Genomic DNA, 27556 nt, shown 5'->3' on the forward strand with positions numbered 1-27556 from the left:
AAATGACGTATGGCGCAGAAGATATAATTTTGAACTATACACAGCATACAACGAACCCGACGTCATAACATCCATAAAGATCGGACGTCTGCGCTGGATGGGCCACGTTGAACTAATGTTGGAGACCGAAACACCAAAACATATAATGAAGCAAACACCAGTAGGGAGAAGGTCAAAGGGAAGACCCAAACTAGATACATGGAACTAGTGGAACAAAATCTGAAAAAACTTGAGATTACCCACTGGAAGGATGAGGTGGAAAAATATTTATTTACATTTTTCATTTTTCTCTTTCTCTCCAAGTTGGGCCCTGGCCTTCCCTAGCATCCGCCTCCAAGTATCTCTATCCCTGGTTGCTCTTCTCCAATTATCCACCCTCAATAGCTCTTTGGCATCGATTCTAACTTCATCTATCTACCTCTTCCTTGGTCTTCCTTCTGACCGACGTCCCACCATAGTTTTGCTAAGTGTTCTACTAGGTGTTCTGGTCATTGTCTATTCTTATGAGATGACCTCATGACCTCAGATGACGCAATTTTTTGTACCGGGTGTCCCAATAACAATGGCCCTCGGCCATATCTCAGGAACCGTTTATAGTATAGCTTTAAGAAAAAAAAATTTATAACAAAAGTTGCCTCGGGAAGAGCCAGGAAATTATTTTCATAATTGTGGGTCCACCGTGAGAGGGCGTAATTGAATATCAAAAATTAAAAAATCTAAATTTTACAAAAATTTTCCTAAAGAAGGGGCACTAGAAATTCGATCATCGTATTCTTCATAAAATTCTGCGCATATTTTATTTCACAAGTTTAAGTCTACCTTTCCAAATAAAAGGTGGGGGTGAGTGGGAACCTTGTTATGAAAACATGGCTGTAAGTCCGGTTCTGCTAAGTCAAATTTTGCAATCTTGGTCTTGTTGAAAATAGACCTTTTTTATCAATGTAAGAGTTATAATTTCGAATCAGACTAATAAGTAATATGCCAGATAGGAGGCGTTATTTAATTTTTTTCAGAAATATAGTTTTTTTTGGAAAATATTAAATACAAGTATGTGTTTTTAATCTTGTATTATAAAATTATATTAAATTAGCAACAGAATAGCGAAAACCGCAGGTCATACCTTTTTTCTATCTCGAGATATCTTCAGAAACGTGTAAATTTTAAATATTATAGCTGTTACTGTCACCGGTAAACTAAGTTAGGGAAAAGTAGTGTGCTATGGAAAAACAAAGAAACATTTTCCAGATGTCATCGTATATAAATATCATTATTTAAAACAACAATAAGACAAACAACACTATAAAATATAACAAAGAAATAAAAACAAATATTTAGTGACGACCTAAATGTTTAAATTGTTGCCCATCACTTTCGATGCAATCATTTACTACACTACTACTAGACTAGTCGAGAAAATATGATCCAGAGAATACGAAACGCCATTCAAAGCATTTCGACAGCAGAAATTGAGACTGCTGTTCAATCTACTCTTGAAAGAGTAAATGCTTGCATCGAAAACGATGGCAACAATTTGAACATTTAGGTGGTCACTAAATAGTTATTTTTATTTCTTTGTTATGTTTTATGTTTATATGTTTGTTTATTGTTTATTGTTTATATGCTTGTATATTGTTCGTTTATATGTATGTTTATATGTTATGTTTATATTTTTTGTCTTATTGTTGTTTTAATTAATAGGGCTTTTCAACGCTTCTCATTTGTTTCGAGCCTCTGTCACGTGTCGTTAAATCCGTGTATAATATTAATATACGACATATGACGGAGGCCAGAAACAAATGAGAAGCGTTGAAAAGCCCTTTTATAAACGTTGACATCTGGAAAATGTTTCTTTATTTTTTCCATAGCACACTACTTTTCCTTAAATTCGTTTACCGGTAACAGTAGCAGTTATGTTTTTAAATTTACACGTTTCTGAAGATATCTCGAGATAGAACAAAGGTATCGACATGCGGTTTTCGCTATTCTATTGCTAATTTAATCTAATTTTGTAATACATTATTAAAAATGCATACTTGTATTTAATGATTGCTAAAGAAAACTAGATTTCTGAAAAAAAATAAATAACGCCTCCTAGCTGGCATATTGCTTATTAGGCTGGTTCGAAATTATAACTCTTATATTGATGAAAAAAATCTGTATTCAACAAGACCAAGTTTGCAAAATTCTATTTAGCAGAACCGGACTTACAGCTATTTGTTCATAACAAGGTTCCCACTCACCCCCTCCTCTTATTTGCAAAGGTAGACTGAAACTTGTGAAATCAAATATGCGCAGAATTTTATGATGAATACGATGATCGGATTTCCAGTGCCCCTTCATTAGAAAAATTTTGAAAAACTTAGATTTTTTAATTTTTGATATTCAATTACGCCCTCTAGCGGTGGACCCACAATTATAAAAATAATTTCCAGGCTTTTCCCGAGACAACTTTTTTTATAAATATTTTTTTCTCAAAGCTGTACTATAAACGGTTCCTGAGATACGGCCGAGAGCCATTCTTATTGGGACACCCGGTACTTTTGCATAATTTGCTGTAGAGGGTTCTTTGTAATTTTGGTACAGCTCGTGATTGAACCTTATTCTCCATATACCATTGTCACAAATCGATCCCAATATTCTCCTTAATATCTTTTTTCAAAAGGATTAATAAGGTTTATTGTCTTTTCTATCATGATCCGCGATATGTTGCTATTGATGATGGTTTTGTATATTTTAAACTTTACTTCCTTATAGATATCTTTGGATCGAAACACCTTCGACAGAGCGAAGCATGCTTTGTTACCAAGCATTATCCTTTTCCAAGTTTCCTCCTCCTTTCTGCTGTCCTCAGTTATTTGTACACCCAGTTATGCGAACTGTGTTGCTATAGTTTGTCAAACGTAGGAAACAGTTAGACAAACAGTACTTCAATATTAGCGTAGTCTATAGTCAAATTCTGCAAGTTTCGTTGTTTCCTAGCTTATATTAAGGCTTTAGTTTTATCTACGTAGACGGCTAGCCATATTTCTTTCGCATTTTCTGGAAGCCCCACCTAAAGTTCTGTGATGTCTCTTGCGGTTCTTCCCATCAAGTTTACATGATCTGCGTACATTACTTTATTTTTTAGATTTTACAAATTACTATTTATCATATTTCATGAGAAATTGATCGAATAATAATTGTAATATTATTTATAAGAATACTATTTGTATAGTCAGAATTAGTAATAACTCAACAACAAAGAAGATAAATAGGCAAAAACAAAATCTGGTTTGATCTTACAAGGATTAATAAAGAAATGGAATTTTAAAATTCAATCAAAACAAGAAAATTAGAATAATTCGGACATATTACACATGGAGAGAGATACAACTTTCTCCTACTACTGGTTATGCAGGGAAAGATTCCATGAAACAGGGAAAGAAGCTAGGGTGATAAAATGAATGGTACGGATGTACATCAAAATGAACTTTTCAGAGCAGACGTCTCCAAAGTCCGAATAACTATGATGATTGCCAACCTCCGTCGCGGAGATGCCATTTGAAGAAGAATAATAAATACAATACAAATGGGTAAAACACAAATACACAGAATGGTGAAATAAAGTGGCTTGAAGAAAAGAAATACCAAAAGATTAATAGAAAATGTGATTTACTAAAGAATTTAAAATAGGCCAAATGTCTAAAAAAACTGGCAACGGACGACCACAATTTGCTGAATGTCAAAATTTGAAGAGGTGTTAGACAATTGAAGACAAAAAGATTGAGAGAGAGATAGGAAGATAGAGAGAAAAAAATCGAGAGAAAGATATAGATAGAGAGATAAAGAGATAAAGAGATAAAGAGATAAAGAGATAAAGAGATAAAGAGATAAAGAGATAAAGAGATAAAGAGATAAAGAGATAAAGAGATAAAGAGATAAAGAGATAAAGAGATAAAGAGATAAAGAGATAAAGAGATAAAGAGATAAAGAGATAAAGAGATAAAGAGATAAAGAGATAAAGAGATAAAGAGATAAAGAGATAAAGAGATAAAGAGATAAAGAGATAAAGAGATAAAGAGATAAAGAGATAAAGAGATAAAGAGATAAAGAGATAAAGAGATAAAGAGATAAAGAGATAAAGAGATAAAGAGATAAAGAGATAAAGAGATAAAGAGATAAAGAGATAAAGAGATAAAGAGATAAAGAGATAAAGAGATAAAGAGATAAAGAGATAAAGAGATAAAGAGATAAAGAGATAAAGAGATAAAGAGATAAAGAGATAAAGAGATAAAGAGATAAAGAGATAAAGAGATAAAGAGATAAAGAGATAAAGAGATAAAGAGATAAAGAGATAAAGAGATAAAGAGATAAAGAAATAAAGACATAAAGAGATAGAGAGTTACAGAGATAGAGAGAGATAGAACAATAGAGAGATAGAGAGAGTGGGAGATTTAAAGAGATAGAGAGAGATAGAAAGATAAATAGAAATACAGAGATATATAGAGAGATAGAGTGATAGAGAGGTAAAGAGATAGAGAGATAGAGAGTGAGTGAGAGAGAGACGGAGATAGAGAAAGTGAGAGAGATATATCTATTGAAGGTAAACGTTTAATGTGGGATATAGCAAATCTATTGGCAGAAGAAGGAATAGAATAGATAGAACATAAAACTTTAGACACACCATAGCAAAAGATAGATATTCACTTTAAAATCATGTTCGACACCTGATGGCAAAAAGAAGTCATACAGGAGGAACATTAATAAATGAAATGTAAATTACTAGCAAATACAAATAATACAATCACAATAATTTACAAACTCTCGTGGGTTTTTATTATATGCAGGCAAATTAAGTGGCTCAGAGCAACAGTGGCCTAACCCACAATCCACAATTTTACCAAAACGCTTTTATTACATTTAAGTTATACCTTATTTAAGTATTTTCAGACGAAGAGTGGCTCAAGCATTGGTTGCTTTAATATGATTTAAATTTAATGTAATAAAATCATTTTGGTAAAATTGTGGATTATGAGTTAGGCCACTGTTGCTCTGAGCGCGTAAATTATTTCAATAAAAAATATAGGTACAAACCTTTTTGAATATACATAGTATTGACGATCCTACTGACACGTAGGATTTTAACATCAGTTGTATTTATATCACGTACCTGAAACACATAAGATAGAAAATAATTCAATAAAAGTTATTTATAAGTGACGTCACATCACAATGAGTGTGAACAATTCTGTATCAATGCTAGCAGCGTCCTGATCAACCTAGATTTAATACTACATGAACAACAATTAATGATTGTTCTGAAATAGAAGAAAATAGACTACAATGACATATAGAATTTATAAGTCGTCTTCAAATGAATTCAGAGCAACCGTCCCTAAAGTCCTAATAGTTAAGATGATCGCCGACATCCGTAGCGGAAATGGCACTTGAAGAAGAAGAATCGATAAGATACAAATGGGTAAAATACAAACAAAGTTAGAATTCCTAAATAAGGTGGTTTGAACAAAAAAATATGCTATATTATTGAATCAACGCTATAGTATACCAATGTTTAAAAATGGATATGCAAAAATGGCAAATGTATTAAAGCAAAGAGAAGCAATAGTAAAAACGATAATATATCTAAGTAAAAATAATAAAGAACAATGTATAGCTCTAATAAAGGAAGTGAAACAAATACATAAACAAATAGATTATTGCAGAAGGAAAATTGAAAAATATCGAAAAGGCATTTGCAAATTAAATCCTACAAAATTTTTATAATAGAATTGAAAATAAGAAAAAAATAGTTGCTCTAAATTGGAACACCCTGTAATTTATACCCACTATTATTTACAAGAATATTTAACATCACTGATAGTTTTCCCGTTAAACTCAGTTCCCTTGAGTGACACACCCTATATAAAATATATAATAGGCAGTAAACAAAGTCATTATTGTTTTACGTTTCTTTCAAATTTCTCCCCTATGTTCAAATATATTTCTTCCTGAACTACGGCAAAGCGCTTAACAGGAAATAATTGAGATCAAATTTGGTTTCTTCCAGGTCAGTTGTTTAAAGTGGTCCCTGAGGAAGAAAAAACATTTTTTTACTCAATTATAACTTTCCGAGCTTTGAAAAGAACATGATTTATATGCATCCAGCATATTTTTGAATCCTTAATGTCTATAACACATATCTACCTTCAGGTCTCATTTTGTTCCGTATGCCAGACCGTGAAAAGAGAGATTTAACCACTAAAGAAAAAGTTTAAATTAATTTCTTTAGTTTCCAAATATCAAAGAAAGTCTTTAGAAAAGTATTTTTTAGTACACACACGTCTTTATATATATATATATATATATATATATATATATATATATATATATATATATATATATATACCCCACCATGTTTCACTCTTCCATTCATTGACATTTTTCATATGTTAGGTCGTCCGACCGACATAGCTCCACAGTATATGGAGGAGCGAAAGAAATCAATGTAAATCGATTTAATTTATCATATTTCACCTTTCTACAACTTTTTAGAGGGACGACTTATTATGGTTTTTTTAACATTTTGTATAATTTAGTTTGAGACATGACCGAGAGTTGCGGCGGCGCCACCGCTCTACGTATATTGACTGCAGTATACGAAATGTAGGTATTTCCGATGGTAGGTCTTCCGCTGAATATATGTTTATATTTTTACATAGCATAGGTATTCCGCAAATCGGGCAACACTGCATGCAATTAAATCTATTTTAGGAATATTCGACTGTTGGTCTCTCGCGTCGTTTATCGCCTAATATCTTGAAGTATTAGCACCGTTTATTTATGACTACCTATATAGTGGTTTCATAAATAAATGCGTGTATAATTTTTCAGTGTTTTTTTATTTTTGATGTTTTTTGTTTCTGTTTTTTTTTTGTTTTGTTATTTTTTCCATTGTTTATTAAACTATGTTTATTTGTGTGTTCGTTCTAGTTTTTCAGTGGATTTAGTAGTTATTTTTTATATTTGTTTTATTTTGTTTAATCTTACATTTGATTTAGATGTGTGTACATATAATTCTATAATATAGATCAAAACATACATTTCGCTATTCTTACTATTATTTTAATTAAAATTAATATAGTGAGTTTTAGTCCACGACAAACGCATGGGCATTTTAATTCCAATTATATTTATGTAATGTATTATCGTTTATTAGTAAATATACCTGTATTTTAATAATTAATACATACATACATAATCGATTGCCTCTTATACCCATAGGTTATATGCTGCTCTCTGCAAATTTCCGCCACTTCTTCCTATCTGCTGCTAAAACTTTTGCTTTCCACGATGTTCCTCTTTTCTCCAGTATTTCGTTTACATTAGTGTTCCAGCTTTTGCTTGGTGTACCCCTCGTGCTTTTATCCACTGCTTTGGCCTCCCATGCCATTTTCACTTCTATGTAAACAGTCATTCTTATTATGTGTCCAGCCCATTTAACGTCTTTTCTTTAATTTTTTCGTTGAACGATTTTACCTGTAGTTCATGTCTTATATCTTCGTTTCTTCTTTTGTCTAATCTTCTTGCTCCCACCACCATTCTAAACTATCTCATTTTTGTAGCTTGTAATCTTTTGCTTTGTCTGTCGTTCAGTACCAAGTTTTCTGCCCCGTATATTTTAATTGTCTGTATAATTAATAATATTAAATATATCGTGTATATTTATCTATCAACGGTATTATTTATATTATTTTAAAGTGCGCATGCTCCACTTGTCGTGGACTAGTCCTTGACTGTCTCCGCGAACACACTTAATAGTACGGGATCCGAATAGGGGGTCGAAATGTACCCATCTGCTTGCCGGATGAAACATTTTTTTTATTAAATTTCATACATAGACAAACACTACCAGCATGGGTTGCTTATCAAAATCGTGTCATAGCTATCCTTAAGGGGGACCGTAGGGGTTGAAATCAACATTTTAAGCACATTTTTTTGAATTTTTTTTGAAAGTATGAGAGAATAATTTTATTTTTAAATTAAATAAGCATATTAAGTATAATTCGAAAACTATTTAAAAAAAAATTCAGGAAAAAATATTGAAAAATAAGCCAACGGTGGACATCAGAATTTATCATTGAATCATGGTAGACAAAAAATTCAAAAAGATTTTATTAGCTTATGACTTCTCGAGGTAACGTTGTCAAGTTTCTTTTAGTTTTAATGATCTTTGACTTTTTAGTATCACTCAGAAGACAAAACAATGAAATTTTTTACAGAAAAAAGGGTGAAAATCAACATATTCATTATTGTTAAACAAAATATAAGCATAAAACAAAGTGTATTACGATATCTCGACAGTGTTACCTAAAGGAATGTCTAACGAAAATATGTACAAAATTCCAGGTGAGTTGGTCAAGTGGTTTTGAGTTACAATGTCTAAAGTCTTTGAAAATAGCAGTTTTGAGAAAAACGCTTTTAAAGTATTGTCAACTTTTATTTTCATTTTTTTTTGTCTGTCAAAACATATAGTGATGCAAACCGGAATGTTTTTGAATCGCGGGGTAATTTACAAAAGAAAATGAGAACAGCTATTGACCGTTTCTAGCTCAAGCGCGTTGGCGCGAAGATACTGCAAACCGAGTCGAAGGTAGGAAGATAGTGTTGAATATCCCTATCTTCGGCTCGCTTTGCAGCAGGTTCGCGTTAGCACGCTTGAACGTAAGAACAACGGTCAGCAGCTGTTCTCATTTTCTTTTGTAAATTACTCCGCGATTCAAAAATATATTCCGGTGTACATCATTTGACGATTTGACAGACAAAAAAGAAATTGAAAATAAAAGTTGACAATACTTTAAACGCCTTTTCCTCAAAACTGCTTTTTTCAAAGGCTGTAGACATTGCAACTCAAGAACTACTTGACCGACCCACCTGGAATTGCGTATACATTTTCTTTAGACATTCCTTGAGGTAACGCTGTCGACATATTTTTTGCTTTATGCTTATTATTTAACAATAATAAATATGTTGATTTTCGCCCTTTTTTGTGCAAAAAACTACGCCCTCCCCCTTAGGGATTGCTATGACACGATTTTGATAGACAACTCATGCTGGTCGAGTTTGTCTATATATGAAATTTAATAAATAAACGTGTTTCATCCGGCAAGCAGATGGGTACATTTCTACCTCCTATTCGGATCTTAGACTATATGTCTGTATAACAAATTTAATCAAAAATGGCAAATAAATATTACATATTAACGTCAAATATTTTAAATGTGTATATGTTTAATGCCAAATTGTGGAGTCATGCACGGAGCGAATAGTTAATTTAATGTATATTTTTTTTTCGGCGAGTACCTACTCAAATCTAAGCGTTCAAGCTTAAATAACGAGAAAACGGTGCATTTTATAACATACACTTACTTAACACTTGTCAAAATACTTTGAAATACCTATTAACTGAGCTACAGAAGAAGTTGATAGCATCCAAATTTATGCTCCAAACATTTTTCCAAGCAAATGTTATTGTTTTTTTTTCATAACTCCGTTAATTTTTATTATATCAGGTTGATCCAAAAACCATTTGAAAGGCAATTTTATTAGCTATAAAATTTTATTAAATTTAAATACATTTTTTAAAGGGATTAATTAAAGGGCCCCGGTTACATGGTTTTCGCAGTATAATTTAGGCTTCAAGTGTTTCTGTCTCGGTTATTTTGTATCCTTCAAAAATAAAAAAAAGACAAGTAAAATCTTTGCTAACAAAGAAACATAAATTTCGTTCTGTGTCAAAAAAAACTCTATAAACAGGTCAAAATTTATGATGTCATTACTTATGCCAAAAATAAAAAAGTCGCATAGGGATTACTAAATATTTTAATTTTTGTGGAAAATGGCGTCTGTTTTATTTTTCACTTTTTCCTAAAAAATCGAAAGGTTATTCTATTAAAAGTTTTTTCAAGTAAGGAATTTATTAGATGTTTAATAATTAATTTTATTCAATTTAAGTTCAATTCTCTCTTAAGGCTGGAAGATGTTGAGAGGGGGTTGTAGCTCAATAATCAAAATGCGCGAATTTTAAGAGTTTAATCTTATACTTTATATGCTATACGAATCATATCTGCGGTACGATAAATATTTTAATCTTTCCCAACGTTTTTCTCTTTGTTGAATCAATTAAAGGGTTGTTTGGGGGGTTAAGACAACGATGACAAGACTACGATGATATCTGTTACATGACAAGAAAGCTAATAGAGGAATATAGGAAATGTAGACTAGAGATCAAAGAGACAAATATATGAATATCGATGGAACGCAGCGGGACTTGCTACTAGACGGAGGAGAAACAATTAGTAAATGTAACGATTATAAATACCGGGAGCTAAAACCACGAAAATCACGAACACTGGACGGGGCCATTAAAAACGGAATATTCAGGGCAGGAAAGCAATTACGCTTTTAAACTCAGTACTCTGGGACAAGCAGATAAACAATCAAAACAAGAAATAGATCTATAATGCCGTAGTATAAAGCATTATAACGTACAGCTGCACAGTATGGCATATGAAGGAAAAATCAAAACAAATGTTAAAGGTCACCGAAATGGATTTCTGGAAGATCAAGAAGAGAACATGTCACCAATGAACGGATACGAGAAATAATGAAGGTCACACATACAATAAATGAGGAAATCAACTAAATATAACTAAGATGGTTTGGTCACGTACAAAGAATGGATGAGGATAGAATCCCAAAACAAGTACAAAACTCTCATATATAGCTCGTAATTTATCGCAGTTGTTTTTTAATTTGTGCAAAGTGGGGGGACCAGCCCAATAGGGGTATGACAAATACCTACCACAAGAATAAAGAGAACTTATGAATAAAAAACTGATGATGTTTTCTAATAGAATCTTACGAGCTTCCAGGATCTGATTATAATACACATATTTATAAATAGAATAGATGCCTACATTCTTTATAAGTATGGATTTTTCTAGTTGAAGAATTAATGTTTTATCAATAACTTTAAGATTCCAAACTCGTTTTAGGGCAAATGCTGAAGTAAAACATAATTTACTAAAATATCTTTGTTATGTTGATTCAAATTTACGGAACCCGAGTTAAATAACAAAAGAATAAACAAAATTTACACCTTACAGACATTAATATTATTTTAGAAATCGACTTTTTCATTAACGAAAGTAGGTACATAACGCAATTAAACTAAAACAAAATATACCTATAACATTTTAAAAACAGAGATAATAATATATTTATAATAATTATTATCAGATTCACCACAAGTATTCATTTCATTTAAATGTTAAAAACCACAAAACAAAACCAAATTAAAGCAAAGGTATAACATCAAAAATAAAACTTAAACAAACGCATCACTATGAACAAACAGGTGATTTCATGACGTCACAGTTCTTTTAAAATTTTGCCATGGCGAGACAAACGTCTAAATCTGGCAACACAGGTTGGTTAATCTATTAAATGCATTTTGTAACAAAAATATACTCAGGAAGACCGAAACCTGTTAGAAATGGATAATGTAATTATACACGTGGAAGATTCAAACATTGCACAATGTAAGGAGGAGAGAAAAATAGTAGATTAAAAAAATAACAAAAAAAATGATTTATATTTTTCCACACTGCATATCATAAAGGTGTTTCAAGCGATATACTCAAATCGAAAAGTACATATACTCACTCCTTCTGGGAGACGACTTATAGCTGCTTTCCGAAAGGAGGAGTTAAACATACTGGTGTATATATATATATATATATATATATATATATATATATATATATCTATATAACAAACAAGTGGTTTATTAGGGTTGCAGTCAGAAGTTTGGCCAGGATATCAAAGAAACACTCTTTTGACTTTTTGTCTAGCTTTCGGGGTTGTTTGACCCCTTTATCAAGACTCTGTAATATAAAACAAAAATGTAAGTATTTTAAAATATTACATTGTTTTAGTAAACCTACTAGTCGTTGAGATTATTAAAAAGAAGCTTGATGATGCTCAACATTTCAAATTAACACAAATATTGAAAACAGAAAACAAAGGACACAATACATTTTAAAATTTTTGAATAATTAGCAGAAATACAATAATTATTCTGTCATGTTGACCTACTGATAATGTAAGTCAAAAACTCTGACACATAGAGAACAGAAAGAAGAAACAATCAAATTAAAAAGTATCAAATAAAAAAGTAATTAAGTGTTATGATTATTGTGGTTCTTTTTAAAACATCAGAAGCCCATACAAGGTGTGTTTAAATTCACTAACTGTACTTAAGAGTATGCAACTCATTATACGTCCATGTGTGTTCTGTAAAACAAACAAGTATTTTTATGTTTTGGTTTTTAGTGTTGCGCAAGTAGATAACAATATATGTTGCTAAGTTTGTCTATATCTGATTTTTTATTTATACATGAGTTGCTAGATTTTATGCAACACATTTCCACAAAAACGCGTTTACAGTGGTTTGTTTCCCTTGCCAAAATACAGGAACCCTCGAAATTGAACTCATGTTTCAATGTTATAGCATGTTCTGTTAGTGCACATGCATTTATTTTGTTAACTTTTATGTCACTACGGTGACTGATAGCTCTACTATGGAAATTACGAGATGTTTCGCCAATGTACACGTTGTTACAATTGAAACAAGGTATAGAATATACAACATTCGAAGATTCCTGTATAGTGAAGGGATCCTTAGTTTTTGTGTATAACATAGACACCGTTTTCACATTCCTTGTTGCGATTTTTAAGCCATTCACATTTTTGAAAATGTTGAATAGCTTCGGTGTCAGATCAGGAATGTAGGGCAAGGAACCAAAAGTTATTTTGGGTGGTACTACTGATGTGTTGCCTGTCAGTTGTCGGACTTCATTATTATGACAATTTCGTCCGTCAGCTGATTGACAACAAGGAGAACCAAAAATAAGTTTGTTTAGAAGCCCTATGGGATAAGAATTTTCTAATAATATGGATCTCAGCTTTTTTAGTCCCCTATCCCTAAATTCCAGGTGCAACAATTTAGTGACTCTACTTTTTAAGGCAAAAACCAAGTTTGTTTTCATCTTAGATGGGTGTTGGGAATGAAAATTTATGAAACGGTTACTAAAACAAGGCTTGCGATACCACTCAGTCTTCAGAATGCCATCCCTGCCACGATGAATAAGCATGTCTAAAAAAGGAATCATATTATCCGCCTCCCTCTCAACCGTAAACTTAAGGTGTTCACATTGGTCATTAAAAGTGTTTAAAACATCAGTTACTTTGTTCTCTGGAACCGATAAAATCAAGTCATATCGTTTAATAAAAGGTATGTGAAAAGGTATCCTTTCTTTACACGTTGTTATAAGTTCATCCAAAACAAAACTACATAGGATGGGAGATATTTTACTGCCCATGGGAGTGCCAAATATTTGTTTAAAATAAGTACCATTAAACAAGAAGACATTGGAGTCAAATATGAACGTTAGAATTCTAATGAAATCATCTAAATTGATCTTGGTATGTGGAGCAATGTTATTCCAGTTATTTTTGATGCTGTTGAGAATAGCATCTAACGGTAAGTTTGTAAAAAGTGACACAACATCTAAACTAATTAATATATAATTATTCGGAACTTTAACATTGTTAATGAAGTTACTAAAAGTGAAAGAATCTCTAATATAGAATTCGTTAGACTCATTATAGGAAATCGTGAGAATATCCGTGAGGTGTTTAGCAAGTTTACTGTTAGGGGCATCAATAGAAGAAACAATTGGCCTCATTGAGATAATGGGTTTATGAACTTTAGGTAGTGTATAAAACCTAGGTGCCACTGCATTATAAATTTTCAGTAAAATATCTCCCATCCTATGTAATTTTGTTTTGGATGAACTTATAACAACGTGTAAAGAAAGAATACCTTTTCACATACCTCTTATTAAACGATATGTAGATGACTTGATTTTATCGGTTCCAGAGAACAAAGTAACTGATGTTTTAAACACTTTTAATGACCAATGTGAATACCTTAAGTTTACGGTTGAGAGGGAGGCGGATAATATGATTCCTTTTTTAGACATGCTTATTCATCGTGGCAGGGATGGCATTCTGAAGACTGAGTGGTATCGCAAGCCTTGTTTTAGTAACCGTTTCATAAATTTTCATTCCCAACACCCATCTAAGATGAAAATAAAACTTGGTTTTGGCCTTAAAAAGTAGAGTCACTAAATTGTCGCACCTGGAATTTAGGGATAGGGGACTAAAAAAGCTGAGATCCATATTATTAGAAAATTCTTATCCCATAGGGCTTCTAAACAAACTTATTTTTGGTTCTCCTTGTTGTCAATCAGCTGACGGACGAAATTGTCATAATAATGAAGTCCGACAACTGACAGGCAACACATCAGTAGTACCACCCAAAATAACTTTTGGTTCCTTGCCCTACATTCCTGATCTGACACCGAAGCTATTCAACATTTTCAAAAATGTGAATGGCTTAAAAATCTCAACAAGGAATGTGAAAACGGTGTCTATGTTATACACAAAAACTAAGGATCCCTTCACTATACACGAATCTTCGAATGTTGTATATTCTATACCTTGTTTCAATTGTAACAACATGTACATTGGCGAAACATCTCGTAATTTCCATAGTAGAGCTATCAGTCACCGTAGTGACATAAAAGTTAACAAAATAAATGCATGTGCACTAACAGAACATGCTATAACATTGAAACATTAGTTCAATTTCGAGCGTTCCTGTATTTTGGCAAGGGAAACAAACCACTCTAAACGCGTTTTTGTGGAAATGTGTTGCATAAAATCTAGCAACTCATGTATAAATAAAAAATCAGATATAGACAAACTTAGCAACATATATTGTTATCTACTTGCGCAACACTAAAAACCAAAACATAAAAATACTTGTTTGTTTTACAAAATACACATGGACGTATAATGAGTTGCATACTCTTAAGTACAGTTAGTGAATTTAAACACACCTTGTATGGGCCTCTGATGTTTTAAAAAGAACCACAATAATCATAACACTTAATTACTTTTTTATTTGATACTTTTTAATTTGATTGTTTCTTCTTTCTGTTCTCTATGTGTCAGAGTTTTTGACTTACATTATCAGTAGGTCAACATGACAGAATAATTATTGTATTTCTGCTAATTATTCAAAAATTTTAAAATGTATTGTGTCCTTTGTTTTCTGTTTTCAATATTTGTGTTAATTTGAAATGTTGAGCATCATCAAGCTTCTTTTTAATAATCTCAACGACTAGAAGGTTTACTAAAACAATGTAATATTTTAAAATACTTACATTTTTGTTTTATATTACAGAGTCTTGATAAAGGGGTCAAACAACCCCGAAAGCTAGACAAAAAGTCAAAAGAGTGTTTCTTTGATATCCTGGCCAAACTTCTGACTGCAACCCTAATAAACCACTTGTTTGTTGATATTGACAGTCACTAATATCCAGTATTTCTTATATATATATATATATATATATATATATATATATATATATATATATATATATATATATATGTAAATACCAAATAAATACCCCGAAAGCTAGACAAAAAGTCAAAAGAGTGTTTCTTTGATATCCTGGCCAAACTTCTGACTGCAACCCTAATAAACCACTTGTTTGTTGATATTGACAGTCACTAATATCCAGTATTTCTTATATATATGTAAATACCAAATAAATAGAAATTTAAATAAATGGTAAAAAACAGCACACATCGTTTCTCTCCTGGCTACGAGTTGGTGTTCAATAGGATGATACAGCGCTGTTTCGGACTCTCGTCACTCATCAGCCATCCGAGGAGAACACGAAATCGTAACCAGAATAGACTCGATGTGTCAGGGGAAATTCACAATTTCAGTGAGGCAGTACAAGAGCGCCATCTACTCTGATGGCAGTGCCGCAGGTCATCTCAAAAAGAGAAGATTCCAGCTATCTCGTGTACTGTATAGAACGATGCGTACCTTCTGGGTTCGGCAGAGAGCGCTGCCTAACGCTAAGATGTAAATACCCAATAAATAAAAATTTAAATAAATGGTAAAAAACAGCACACATCGTTTCTCTCCTGGCTACGAGTTGGTGTTCAATAGGATGATGATGACCTGCGGCACTGCCATCAGAATAGATGGCGCTCTTGTACTGCCTCACTGAACTTGTGAATTTCCCCTGACACGTCAAGTCTATTCTGGTTACGATTTCGTGTTCTCCTCGGATAGCTGATGAGTGACGAGAGTCCGAAACAGCGCTGTATCATACTATTGAACACCAAGCCGTAGCCAGGAGAGAAACGATGTGTGCTGTTTTTTACCATTTATTTAAATTTTTATTTATTTGGTAATTACATCTTAGTGTTAGGCAGCGCTCTCTGCCGAACCCAGAAGGTACGCATCGTTCTATACGGTACAAGAGATAGCAGGAATCTTCTCTTTTTGAGATGACCTGCGGCACTGCCATCAGAGTAGATGGCGCTCTTGTACTGCCTCACTGAAATTGTTAATTTCCCCTGACACGTCGAGTCTATTCTGGTTACGATTTCGTGTTCTCCTCGGATGGCAGATGAGTGACGAGAGTCCGAAACAGCGCTGTATCATCCTATTGAACACCAACTCGTAGCCAGGAGAGAAACGATGTGTGCTGTTTTTTACCATTTATTTAAATTTTTATTTATTTGGTATTTACATCTTAGGGTTAGGCAGCGCTCTCTGCTGAACCCAGAAGGTACGCATCGTTCTATACAGTACAAGAGATAGCTGGAATCTTCTCTTTTTGAGATGACCTGCGGCACTGCCATCAGAGTAGATGGCGCTCTTGTACTGCCTAACTGAAATTGTGAATTTCCCCTGACACGTCGAGTCTATTCTGGTTACGATTTCGTGTTCTCCTCGGATGGCTGATGAGTGACGAGAGTCCGAAACAGCGCTGTATCATCCTATTGAACACCAACTCATAGCCAGGAGAGAAACGACGTGTGCTGTTTTTTACCATTTATTTAAATTTTTATTTATTTGGTATTTACATCTTAGCGTTAGGCAGCGCTCTCTGCCGAAAACAGAAGGTACGCATATGTTAGGTACCTTCTGTTTTATTTTGTTACGGGCTAGGCCAAAAGCCACAGGTAATTATTATATTTAGAAAAAATAATGTAGAGAAAGTTGGAATTTTAAGGCTCTTTGTTTAAGCCCCAAGTAAATTTGTAGAATTCCCGAAAAGTAATTATCATGAGTAGAAGTATTTGTTGGAAGGATGCATGGGTTTTTTTTCGAATGAAAATAGAGGAGTGGGGAGAGAGAAATATTTCTGATTGGTTTAGCAATTTGGAATGGGGATGAGAGAAGGTTTAATGTTCAGATAGTTTGGAAAAGGAGATTATTATGTGACCTGCACCGCAGAAGAGCAGTCAAAGTGTTCGTGAATAGTTCAGAAGCAAGTACCAGTGGTTGTTAGTGAAGAGTGTAGCTGAAAAGTGGTACGAGAGACAGATCAAATTGAGAAGAAATACCTCTTTGATTCTGTAAAGTCCAAGGGAGAGAATATTATTGTGAGAAAGAGAGGAGAGAATTTTGGAGTTTTTTTAACGAGTACCGGTCAAAAGAGGCCTGGCTCGTGCTTTGAAGAATTAGTTGCTGGTATGCTGCTGGATTGATGCTGAGAACGGAGAGGCCTTTGATGGGTAGCCTAACATAATCAACAAGGAAGAGCTGTTTGGGTCAAGAGGAGACATCATTGTGTGTGAATCAAAAGGTCAGTCAATAATTTATGTGATAGATTTTCTTTATGTTCAGAAGTTAATTTTTTTTGCGTAAAAGCATATGAGCTAAGATTCCAATATTTCAAAAATTTAATAGGAAGTATAAGTAGTTTTGCGAATACCTAAATTTGTTTGTTTAGTTTGTTTTATCAATGTTATCAAGAACAAACCGGCAAATATTTGTTGAATTAAAATTAATTTATGTGGTAAAATTTTCATTGGGACAGTTATGCCCACAGGATTTAATTGATAGGTTTTCAGAGTATTGCATTTGATAATAAAAGATATTTGTATGTGGTTATTTATGGTATTTCTATTTATTTCCCTTTCCTATTTTATCCCGATAAGGATCAACTAAGAGATACTGAAACCACGAGAAAGGATAAGTATAACCTAAGATAATTTAGTTATTTTTTTGTATGATAAAAATGCATCCTGAGATTTTTCTTAATTTTTATGTATGATTTGCGACAGTTGAATAATTAATTAAATAAATACTAATTATTATAAAAGTAAGAGAAAGCAGATCATAACAATATATATATTATTGTGTATCATTTTGTCAATCAAAGATAGAATAAAATTTTTATTTTTTTTAATATAACGCGGGCACATAAATTTGATACGCCCTGTATATTGATTTGTAACTATTTATTAGAAGTTAGCTTTTAAGCAGTGGGTTTATCCTTAATGAGTTTTTCCCTGAAGAATTAAAGACATTAGTAAATAAAGTGATGTGAATAGACAACTTATTTCGGATTATAATTTTAAAACGGTTGCTTTGTTACGGGGAGGCCAAAAGTCACAGGTAATTATTATAGTTAGAAAAGTAATGGTAGAGAAAGTTGTCTCTTTGTTTAAGCCCCAAGTAAATTTGTAGAATTCCCTAAAAGTAATTATCATGAGTAGAAGTAACTGTTTGGAAGGATGCATGGGTTTTTCGAATGAAAAAAGTGGAATGGGGGTGAGAGAAGGTTGAATGTTCAGACAGTTTGAAAAAGGAGATTATGATGTGACCGGCATCCGAGAAGAGCAGTCAAAGTTTTCGTGAATAGTTCAGAAGCAAGTATCAGTGGTTAGATAGTGAAGAGTGTAGCTGAAAAGTGGAACGAGAGACAGATCAAATTGAGAAGAAATACCTCTTTGATTCTGTAAAGTCCAAGGGAGAGAATATTATTGTGAGAAAGAGAGGAAAGAATTTTGGAGTTTTTTTTAACGAGTACTGGTTAAAAGAGGCCTGGCTCTTGTATTGGAGAATTAGTTGCTGGTATGCTGCTGGATTGATGCTGAGAACGGAGAGGGCTTTGATGGGTAGCCTAATATAATCAACAAGGAAGAGCTGTTTGGGTCAAGAGGAGACATCATTGTGTGTGAATCAAAAGGTCAGTCAATAATTTATGTGATAGATTTTCTTTATGTTCAGAATTTAATGTTTTTGAGTAAAAGCATATGAACTAAGATTCCAATATTTCAAAAATTTAATAGGAAATATAAGTAGTTTTGCGAATACCTAAATTTGTTTGTTTAGCTTGTTTTATCAATGTTATCAAGAACAAACCGATAAATATTTGTTGAATTAAAATTAATTTATGTGGTAAAAGTTTCATTGGGACAGTTATGCCCACAGGATTTTATTGATAAATTTTCAGAGTATTACATTTGGACAATAAAAGATATTTGTATGTGCTTATTTATGGTATTTCTATTTATTTGCTTTTCCTATTTTATCCCAATAAGGATCAACTAAGAGATACTGAAGCCAAGAGAAAGGATAAGTATAACCTAAGATAATTTAGTTATTTTGTTTTGTATGACAAAAAGGCACCCTAAGAATTTTTATGTAAGATTTTCGACAATTGAATAATTAATTAAATAAATACTAATTATTATAAAAGTAAGAGACAGCAGATCATAACAATATACATATTTTAAGTGGTGTCATTATTTAGTTTTTAACATACATGATTTAATATATAATGTGACGTTTTTCCTAATTTATTAATGATTTTAACACTTATTTGATTTAGTTTTTAATTTAATTTATTTACATTTATTTTATTTTATTTATACTAAACCCTACTTATATAAGTACATTTATATTTCCCGGCAATAATACGCGCTTTTATCAGTTGTAATGTATTCTTCAGGCTCAATAATTGTACAATACAAATTCTCTTTTTAAATATCCCTGTCCTCGGTTCTCGATTTCACCAGAAATTTTCAACAGCTTGTTTGGAATAAATAGAATTGCTCTGGAGATAACATGGCGACTCTAAAACCACGCTACCTGATAGGTAGGCGAGAGTTGTTTACTTATAGTCCGATCGAATTCTCTAGTAGGTCGTTCAACGCCGAACACGTGCTTCTAGAAAGATGTTTGTGTTTTATCCACGATAGTTTCAGAATTCTTCTGTACACTTCTTCTTGTGCCGTGCTCGATTTTCGAGCGTTGTCTATCAAATTACCTATAGTAATTTTGTTGACGACAGCTCGGAAAAGAGATGTCAAAGATTTAAACCATTCTCTCAGGTTTCTCAGCCATGACATTCTTCTTCTACCTGGCCCCCTTCTTTCGTCTACCTTGCCTTGTATTATTAAATGGAATATATTATATCTCTCTGGAAGTCGCATAACATGGCCAAAATATTCCAGTTTGTGATGTTGAACTGTTCTGACGATTTCCGTAACTTTTTCCATCTAATGAAAATTCCCATCTAATGAAAAACAACTTCGTTGTTTAGATGTCGCTTAATGTTTAACCAACACTATTAAAATTCTTTACGTTGTGAGCTAAACATTACACGGCCGTTAATCGTTTTTTTCTTCTTCGACCTCCCAAAAAATGTCTCTAAATCAAATAGCGACTTTTGGAAATAATAGCCTCACATAACATCTCACTAACCTAATTTTCAGACCCAAAGTAATATTGTTTCCACATAACAGTTTCTTCATCTTAAATAAATCAGCTCTGGCCTCCTCTATACGTATTCTAATTTTTTGCACATGTCCCAGTTCTCATTTTGATTACAACCATGTAGATGATACTGTTAGTTCTCTCCAGTTGTTAACCATAAGCTGTTACCACTTCCGGTTGTATTGGAATTTTACTGACAACCATCACCTTTGTCTTTGTAGTATTTAGCTTGAGTTCCTATTCATCACACGTTGTAGTAATCCTATTAATCAGATGTTGATGTTCTTTGTAAGTGCTTGCAATTAACACCGTGTCATCCACGTATATCTCAAATTATTAATATTGACGCCATTCATTTCGATACCACATTGAACATTATACACTACTTTATTGAAAACGAACCCAGAATAGATGTTAAATATTAGTGGGGACAAAACGAAGCCCTCCCTTACTCCTCTTCGTATTTGAAGCTGTTTCTAAGTGTCCCGGCCAATCCTGATGTTTGCACGTTGATGCCAGTAAAAATTTTTAATAATGCGTAGGTCTTTATCATCAATACCCACCTGCTGAAGAATGGCAATCATTTCAATATGTTTTACTTAATCAAAGGCGTTCTCAAAGTCAATAAAACACGTATAAACCGAATACTAAATAGTGCTTCTCTGGTTTCAAGGTCATTGCGGAACCCAAATAGTGTATCACCAAGTTGTTCTTCTATACACCCACAACTCGAATGATTCTAGTTTTTTCATTGATGCAGCATTCAAGGTCCAAGCTTCCACTCCATAAAACACAGTCGAGAAATCGTAGCACCTATTCAACCTAATTCTTAGGTCTAACTTCAAATTTCTTGTGCAAAGCTTTCTGTAATAATCAAGTTCTGCTTTGGGCAAAATTGTAATAGGCAATTCTCTCTCTCTCTCTCTCTCTCTCTCTCTCTCTCTCTCTCTCTCTCTCTCTCTCTCTCGCTGATATTTCCCAATGCAGAGTTTCCTACATACTTTCCACTTTGCTCCTTTTCAATATTTGTATTGAGATCACCTAGTACAGTGACTTTTCTCGAATTCACTATTTAATTTTTTGTAATTTCAAATTTTAAAACATTTTAAAAAAGATTTTGTTGAAAAATAAATTTCTGTGTTTTCTTTGTTGCGTCCAAAAAAAATTTCCATTTCCATGTTTTTTATTCAATTTGATTTTTTTATTCATACTATGGAGATAAAAATATCTTATGGGAATAAAAATGACACATTTTCATTCCAATTTGTTCAACATTAGTTAAATATAACCTATTTCAACATATTTTATATCTTGTATATTTTTATACAGTTTTGTGCAAAACATTATGTAAAATATATAAATTTAGTATCTTATGTTGCCGTATTGAGATATTCTATTAAAAATGTAGTTTAAACGTAGAAAAATATTTTATTATCATTTGGTTACAGAGGGATAACATTGCAAGCGGAAAATCCTATTTCTGGGCAAGGTACAATGGAGAATATCCTGTTTATACTGCAAACATGTCAGCCATCTACGATACTAATGACACCAAAGGGGAGTTTTACATTAATTTCAAGAAGAAGTTGCTTTACCTAAACCTCAACATGACAGAAGGTAAACTATGATAAATGTCCTTACTCTTTAATTCAAATATTTTCTGTTTTTACTTTACTCATTATTATAATTACGGGGAAACTAAGAACACCAAGGAAATGAGATTGTCTCCATTATATAATAATATATTATATACAGGGCGTTAGTAAATAAGTATGAAAAACTTTAAGGGCTAATTCTACATGAAAAAATAATGCCGGTTTGCTCTAAAAACATATGTCCGCAATCGCTTCGGTTCCGAGATACGGGGTGTTGAATTTTTTATTTCAAACAGCCAATTTATTTATTGCTCTAAGACCAGTTGAGCTATGAAAATGAAATTTGGTGAGTTTTAGGAGGTAGTTATTGCGCATTTTTTGACATACAAATTAGAATTATTCATTCATCATTGGTGCGCATACGGGTAATAGTCTGAATTTTTTTAAAGAAAAAAATAGTACGCCACTGAAATATTTCAAATAAAAAATTATTTTTAAATTCCACGTCTAATTTATGATAAAAAACCTTTCCTGTCTATTTTTCATATGGTGCACCGTTTTTATGCAGAAAAATAAATCATCTTGACGCGTATTTTTCATTTCTTAATACATTATCAAGAACTATCCAATATAATAATACTAAACTCGAACAATAAGAGAAAACTAACAAGATTTTAACTATGTGCAAAGCTGCTAGAAATATTTAAAATGATCTGCTTTATAGGTAACAGAAGGATTTTATATTCCTCATTGGCGCGCGTACGGGTAATGGTCTCCATTTTTTTAAGAAAAAAAATAGTACGCCACTGAGATGTGTCAAACTAAAAATTATTTTTTAATTCCTCGTTCAATTTAGGATAAAAAATGATAAAATCAGTGGCGTACTATTTTTGTTTCTTTAAAAAAATTCAGACAATTACCCGTAGGCGCGCCAATAATGAATACAAAACTCTTAATTGTATGTCAAAAAATGCGCAATAACTACCTCCTAAGACTCGACCAAATTTTATTTTCAGAGCTCAACTGGTCTTAGAGCAATAAATAAATTGGCAGTTTGAAACAAAAATTTCAACACCCCGTATCTCAGAAACGGAGCATTTGCAGACATATGTTTATAAAGCAAACCGGCATTATTTTCTTATGTAGAATTAGCCCTTAAAGTTTTTCATACTTATTTACTAACAACCTGTATATTCTTTTTACTTAAGTTGTGATTTATGTACAGACACAATAAAAAAGAAAGGAGTAGTACCGGCTTTCAAAAAAAAACAATAACTTATATAAATACAATAGGAACATCCAGAGGTAAAGAAAAGGCAATTACACAGTGATGTATACAAAATTACAGAATAAGCTATATGTGAACTTAATAGACTTCGAGAAAGCGTTTGATCGTGTAGATCGCAAAGCCTTATGGAAATTGCTAGAGAAATACGAAATGCTTTGCAAGTATATCAGAATTATAAAACTATTGTACGAAGGGTCCACAGCACGAAGGGAAGTTACAGAACAAATATATATTGGTACAGGAGTAAGGCAAGGCTGTGTGCTCTCTCCGACCTTATTCCTGATAGTAATCGAATGAATCATGTCCAAGGCTACTGGTAATAAAACTGGAATCAGATGGAATGTTTTCAACCAACTTGAGGACTTGAAATTTTTGGATGATATATGCCTTTTAAGAGAAAAAAGACAACACATGCAAAACTGAAAAAGTAACAGGTTCAGGGAAGAAAGTCGGACTTAACATAAACGTCAGAAAAACTAAGATAATGAAAATAATTGCACCAAGAGAAATGGGTATATCACTGGGAGGTACGGAATTAGAAACGGTAGAGAAATTTAACTACTTGGGTAGTATTTTGAACAACAAAGGAGGGACGGAATAGGACGTAAAACGGAGAATAGGAATATCTCAAAACGCATTAATATGCTAAGGAAAATGTGGTCTTCACGCCAGATGACAACTAAAACCAAGATAAGATTATTCAACAGCAACGTGAAGACTGTGCTACTATACGGATCAGAAATTTGGAAAGTGTCAAGAAAATGTATCGAGACAAATCTACTGGCCAAACCGCATATCAAACCAAGAGGACAAGAACTAACCAGGAACCTATATCTCAGACAATATGCAAAAGGAAATTGAGTTGGATGGAGCACCCACTAAGGAAACCTGACACAGATATAGCGAGAAAATAGAATAGAATAGAAATATGCTTTATTGTCACTGAAAATTTTTACAATTTTATGGACAAAGCTTACATACAGTCAAAAGAAAACATAATACCAATAAAAAATAACAACTATAATTTACTAAAATTAGATAAATCGTCAATATATGTACAGTATATATAAGATATAAAAGCCAAGACAAAAACAATTTATTGCAAAATTTATATAAATTGCAAATTGAACATACTTACAACAAATAAAATAAAATACAACATAAGGAACTGACAAGTTTATGCTACTGCGTATGAAACCCAATTTTCTTAGTTATTCATTAAGAAATTCTTCTATTTAATAGTATGATCTTTTAGATAGATAGGCTTTTGTCATTTTACGGAACTTTGGGAAAGATGTTGCAGATTTAAGTTGTAACGGGAGATGGTTGTACAGTTTCTTTGCGGAATATAATATAGATTTTTTTACTAACTCAGTGGATGGAATCGGTAAATAAATGTCAAATATTGAATTTCTGGTGGAGTAAAGATGATTGGGCCTTGCTGGAAAGACGTGAAGGTGTTTACGAATTAAACAAACCGTTTCTAGAATATATAAAGATGGAAGTGTTAAAATTCCGTGATCTCTGAAGTAACTTCTGCAATGTGTAGATCTTCTGAGGTCAAACAGATATCTTATTGCTCTTTTTTGCAATTTAAAAATAACATCAAATTGAGCAGCTGTTCTAGAACCCCAAAAAGGAAGACCACATCGAAGATGAGACTTGAACAACGAAAAATATGTTATTTTAGAAGATGCTAAATTGAGTTCCCTTAAGACAGATATTACTGCATAGCAAGCTGAGGCGAGTTTCTTACTTAACGAATCGATATAAAGGGGCCATTTGAGGTTGCTGTCTCAAAAAATACCAAGAAATTTTACAGAATCAACGGTACTGATCTGGCTGTTAGAGGCAAAGGTTGAAGAGCTCCTTTATAGGAGAATGCTACTGTTTTATTTACGTTAAAAGAAAGTAAATTAGAGTCAGACCAGGTCTTTATCGTCATTAGATCCGAAGTTATAGTTTCATGAAGAGATGCAATAGTTGAGTTGCTCCAGATGATACTGGTATTATCAGCAAAAAGAAAAATTTTCCCATCGATTTTTAAATTAGTGATGTCATTTATAAAGATAAGGAACAGAAGAGGACCCAATACTGAACCTTGTGGTACTCCACATACAATGTTTTTGAGACTAGAGTCAGTATCATTGGCTCTAACTAGTTGTTTCCTATTATTCAAGTAGGATTGGAACCAATTCAAAGAAATAGCTCGAATTCCATAGAAATTAGTTTTGTAATCAAGATGTCGTGATTTACACAATAAAAAGCTTTGGCATAGTCGCAGAAAACAGTGGCAGTATAAAGATTATTGTTTAGTGCTTGGTAAACCTCATGTAGTACAGAAAATATGGCATCAGTGGTACAATTATTAAAAACAGTGGCAGTATAAAGATTATTGTTTAGTGCTTGGTAAACCTCATGTAGTACAGAAAATATGGCATCAGTGGTACAATTATTTGTTAAAAAGCCGAACTGATTTTGTGATAAAGTGTTGTTATCAACGATAAAGGACATAAGTCGAGTTTTAATGAGTCTCTCAATAATTTTGGAGAGTACCGGTAGTAAGGCAATAGGTCTATAGTTGCAGGCAACAGATTCTTCACCACCCTTATACAGAGGAATAATAATAGCTGTCTTTAGGCACTCTGGAAATTTACCTTTTTCAAAGGAATCATTAATTAGTGAGACGAGGATTTCCACACATTTTCTGTGAGATTAGAGAAAATTTTTATAGATAGTCCATCAGTACTACAAGATGATTTGCTCTTGATACTATTGATTGTTTGGATCAGTTCAGAGTTATAGACTGGTCTTCAATGGTCGAGAATCCCTAGAATACACACCACATGGAAAGAGAAGACCAGGTAGACCCGTAGAAACGTGGAAAAGAAGTGTCGAGAAGGAAATTAATGCCATTGGGAAAACCTGGTCAGAAATAAAGATCAGCGCAAATGATAGTACAGAATGGAGGTAGACAGTTGACACCCTACGTTCCGCATGGAGTGAAGAGGAATAAGTAAGTACTAAGTATACAAAAGTACATGTGGTGACCGTCAAAAAACTTACATCGGTCACTGGCAGAACCTTTATCAAACGTATAGCGTAACACTAAAAAGGCTTTGAATAATAGAAAAATATACTTCTGTCAGGCCTTCAGATTTATCGTGAATTTTCGTTCTGTCTTCACTGAATTCCCTATACCATTCGCGAACATGTTAAACAGATATGCACTTTTACCCATAAACTTCGATTAACTGACAATGAATGTCAATAGGTGAAATCCATTTTGCATTTTAAAAACGTATCACAGCATGAATTTCACATTGGCGGTAACAGCGACAGGGACCTCCAACTTCGAAGGCTGCTGAACAATGCAGCGAGGCGAAAGCGATGGGGTGGGAGAGAGGGAGAATTGATGTGTAAGACAGTGTTGTCACATTTCTCTTAGGACGCTGCATTCTTTCTCATCAGCATAGTGAACCTTTATTTACGAATGACCCTCGTATTATTAAAATCTGATTTCATATTGCCCAGTTTTACAATGGAGTATTATTCAAAAATAATTAGCTAATATAGTTATTATGATAGTAATTATAAAATAATTCGTAAATGATAAATTTGAAGTCACTTGCAATGTTGGAAGTATATTAGGTAATTATTATTTCCACGTTAACTACTATTTCAAGTATAAAATATGGTAAATTTGGAATTTAATTTCAGGCATTTTAAGTACAGCTCTAATATATTATAATATTTGCAATGCAAATAATTTGTTTAAGTAGTGCCAATATAATTTCAGTATCTATCCAGGAATTTTAGATATAATTAACTTTACGAGAGCTAAAATCCCAGCACGATTCAATCATGCACTTAGCTAAAATGGCAAATAATTATTTTCGAAAATCAATAGTCCAGACAGGATAAGTTTTAAATTGGACATTTTCCATAAGAGTCTGTTTTTTTGCTGTA

The 27556-nt window shown here is 32.8% G+C and overlaps 1 protein-coding gene across 1 annotated transcript in view; it reads left to right on the forward strand.

The window, feature by feature from the left end:
• LOC114337267 (uncharacterized) overlaps positions 1-27556 on the forward strand; it is a 721645-nt gene that overhangs the window by 469001 nt on the left and 225088 nt on the right. Inside the window, exon 40 of the mRNA XM_050641250.1 lies at positions 22153-22321. Within this exon, the coding sequence (XP_050497207.1) occupies positions 22153-22321 (169 nt within the window). The remainder of the gene's footprint in view (positions 1-22152; positions 22322-27556) is intronic.

This window comes from Diabrotica virgifera, chromosome 10 (assembly GCF_917563875.1).
Source record: "Diabrotica virgifera virgifera chromosome 10, PGI_DIABVI_V3a".
Classification (NCBI taxonomy): Eukaryota; Metazoa; Arthropoda; class Insecta; order Coleoptera; family Chrysomelidae; genus Diabrotica; species Diabrotica virgifera.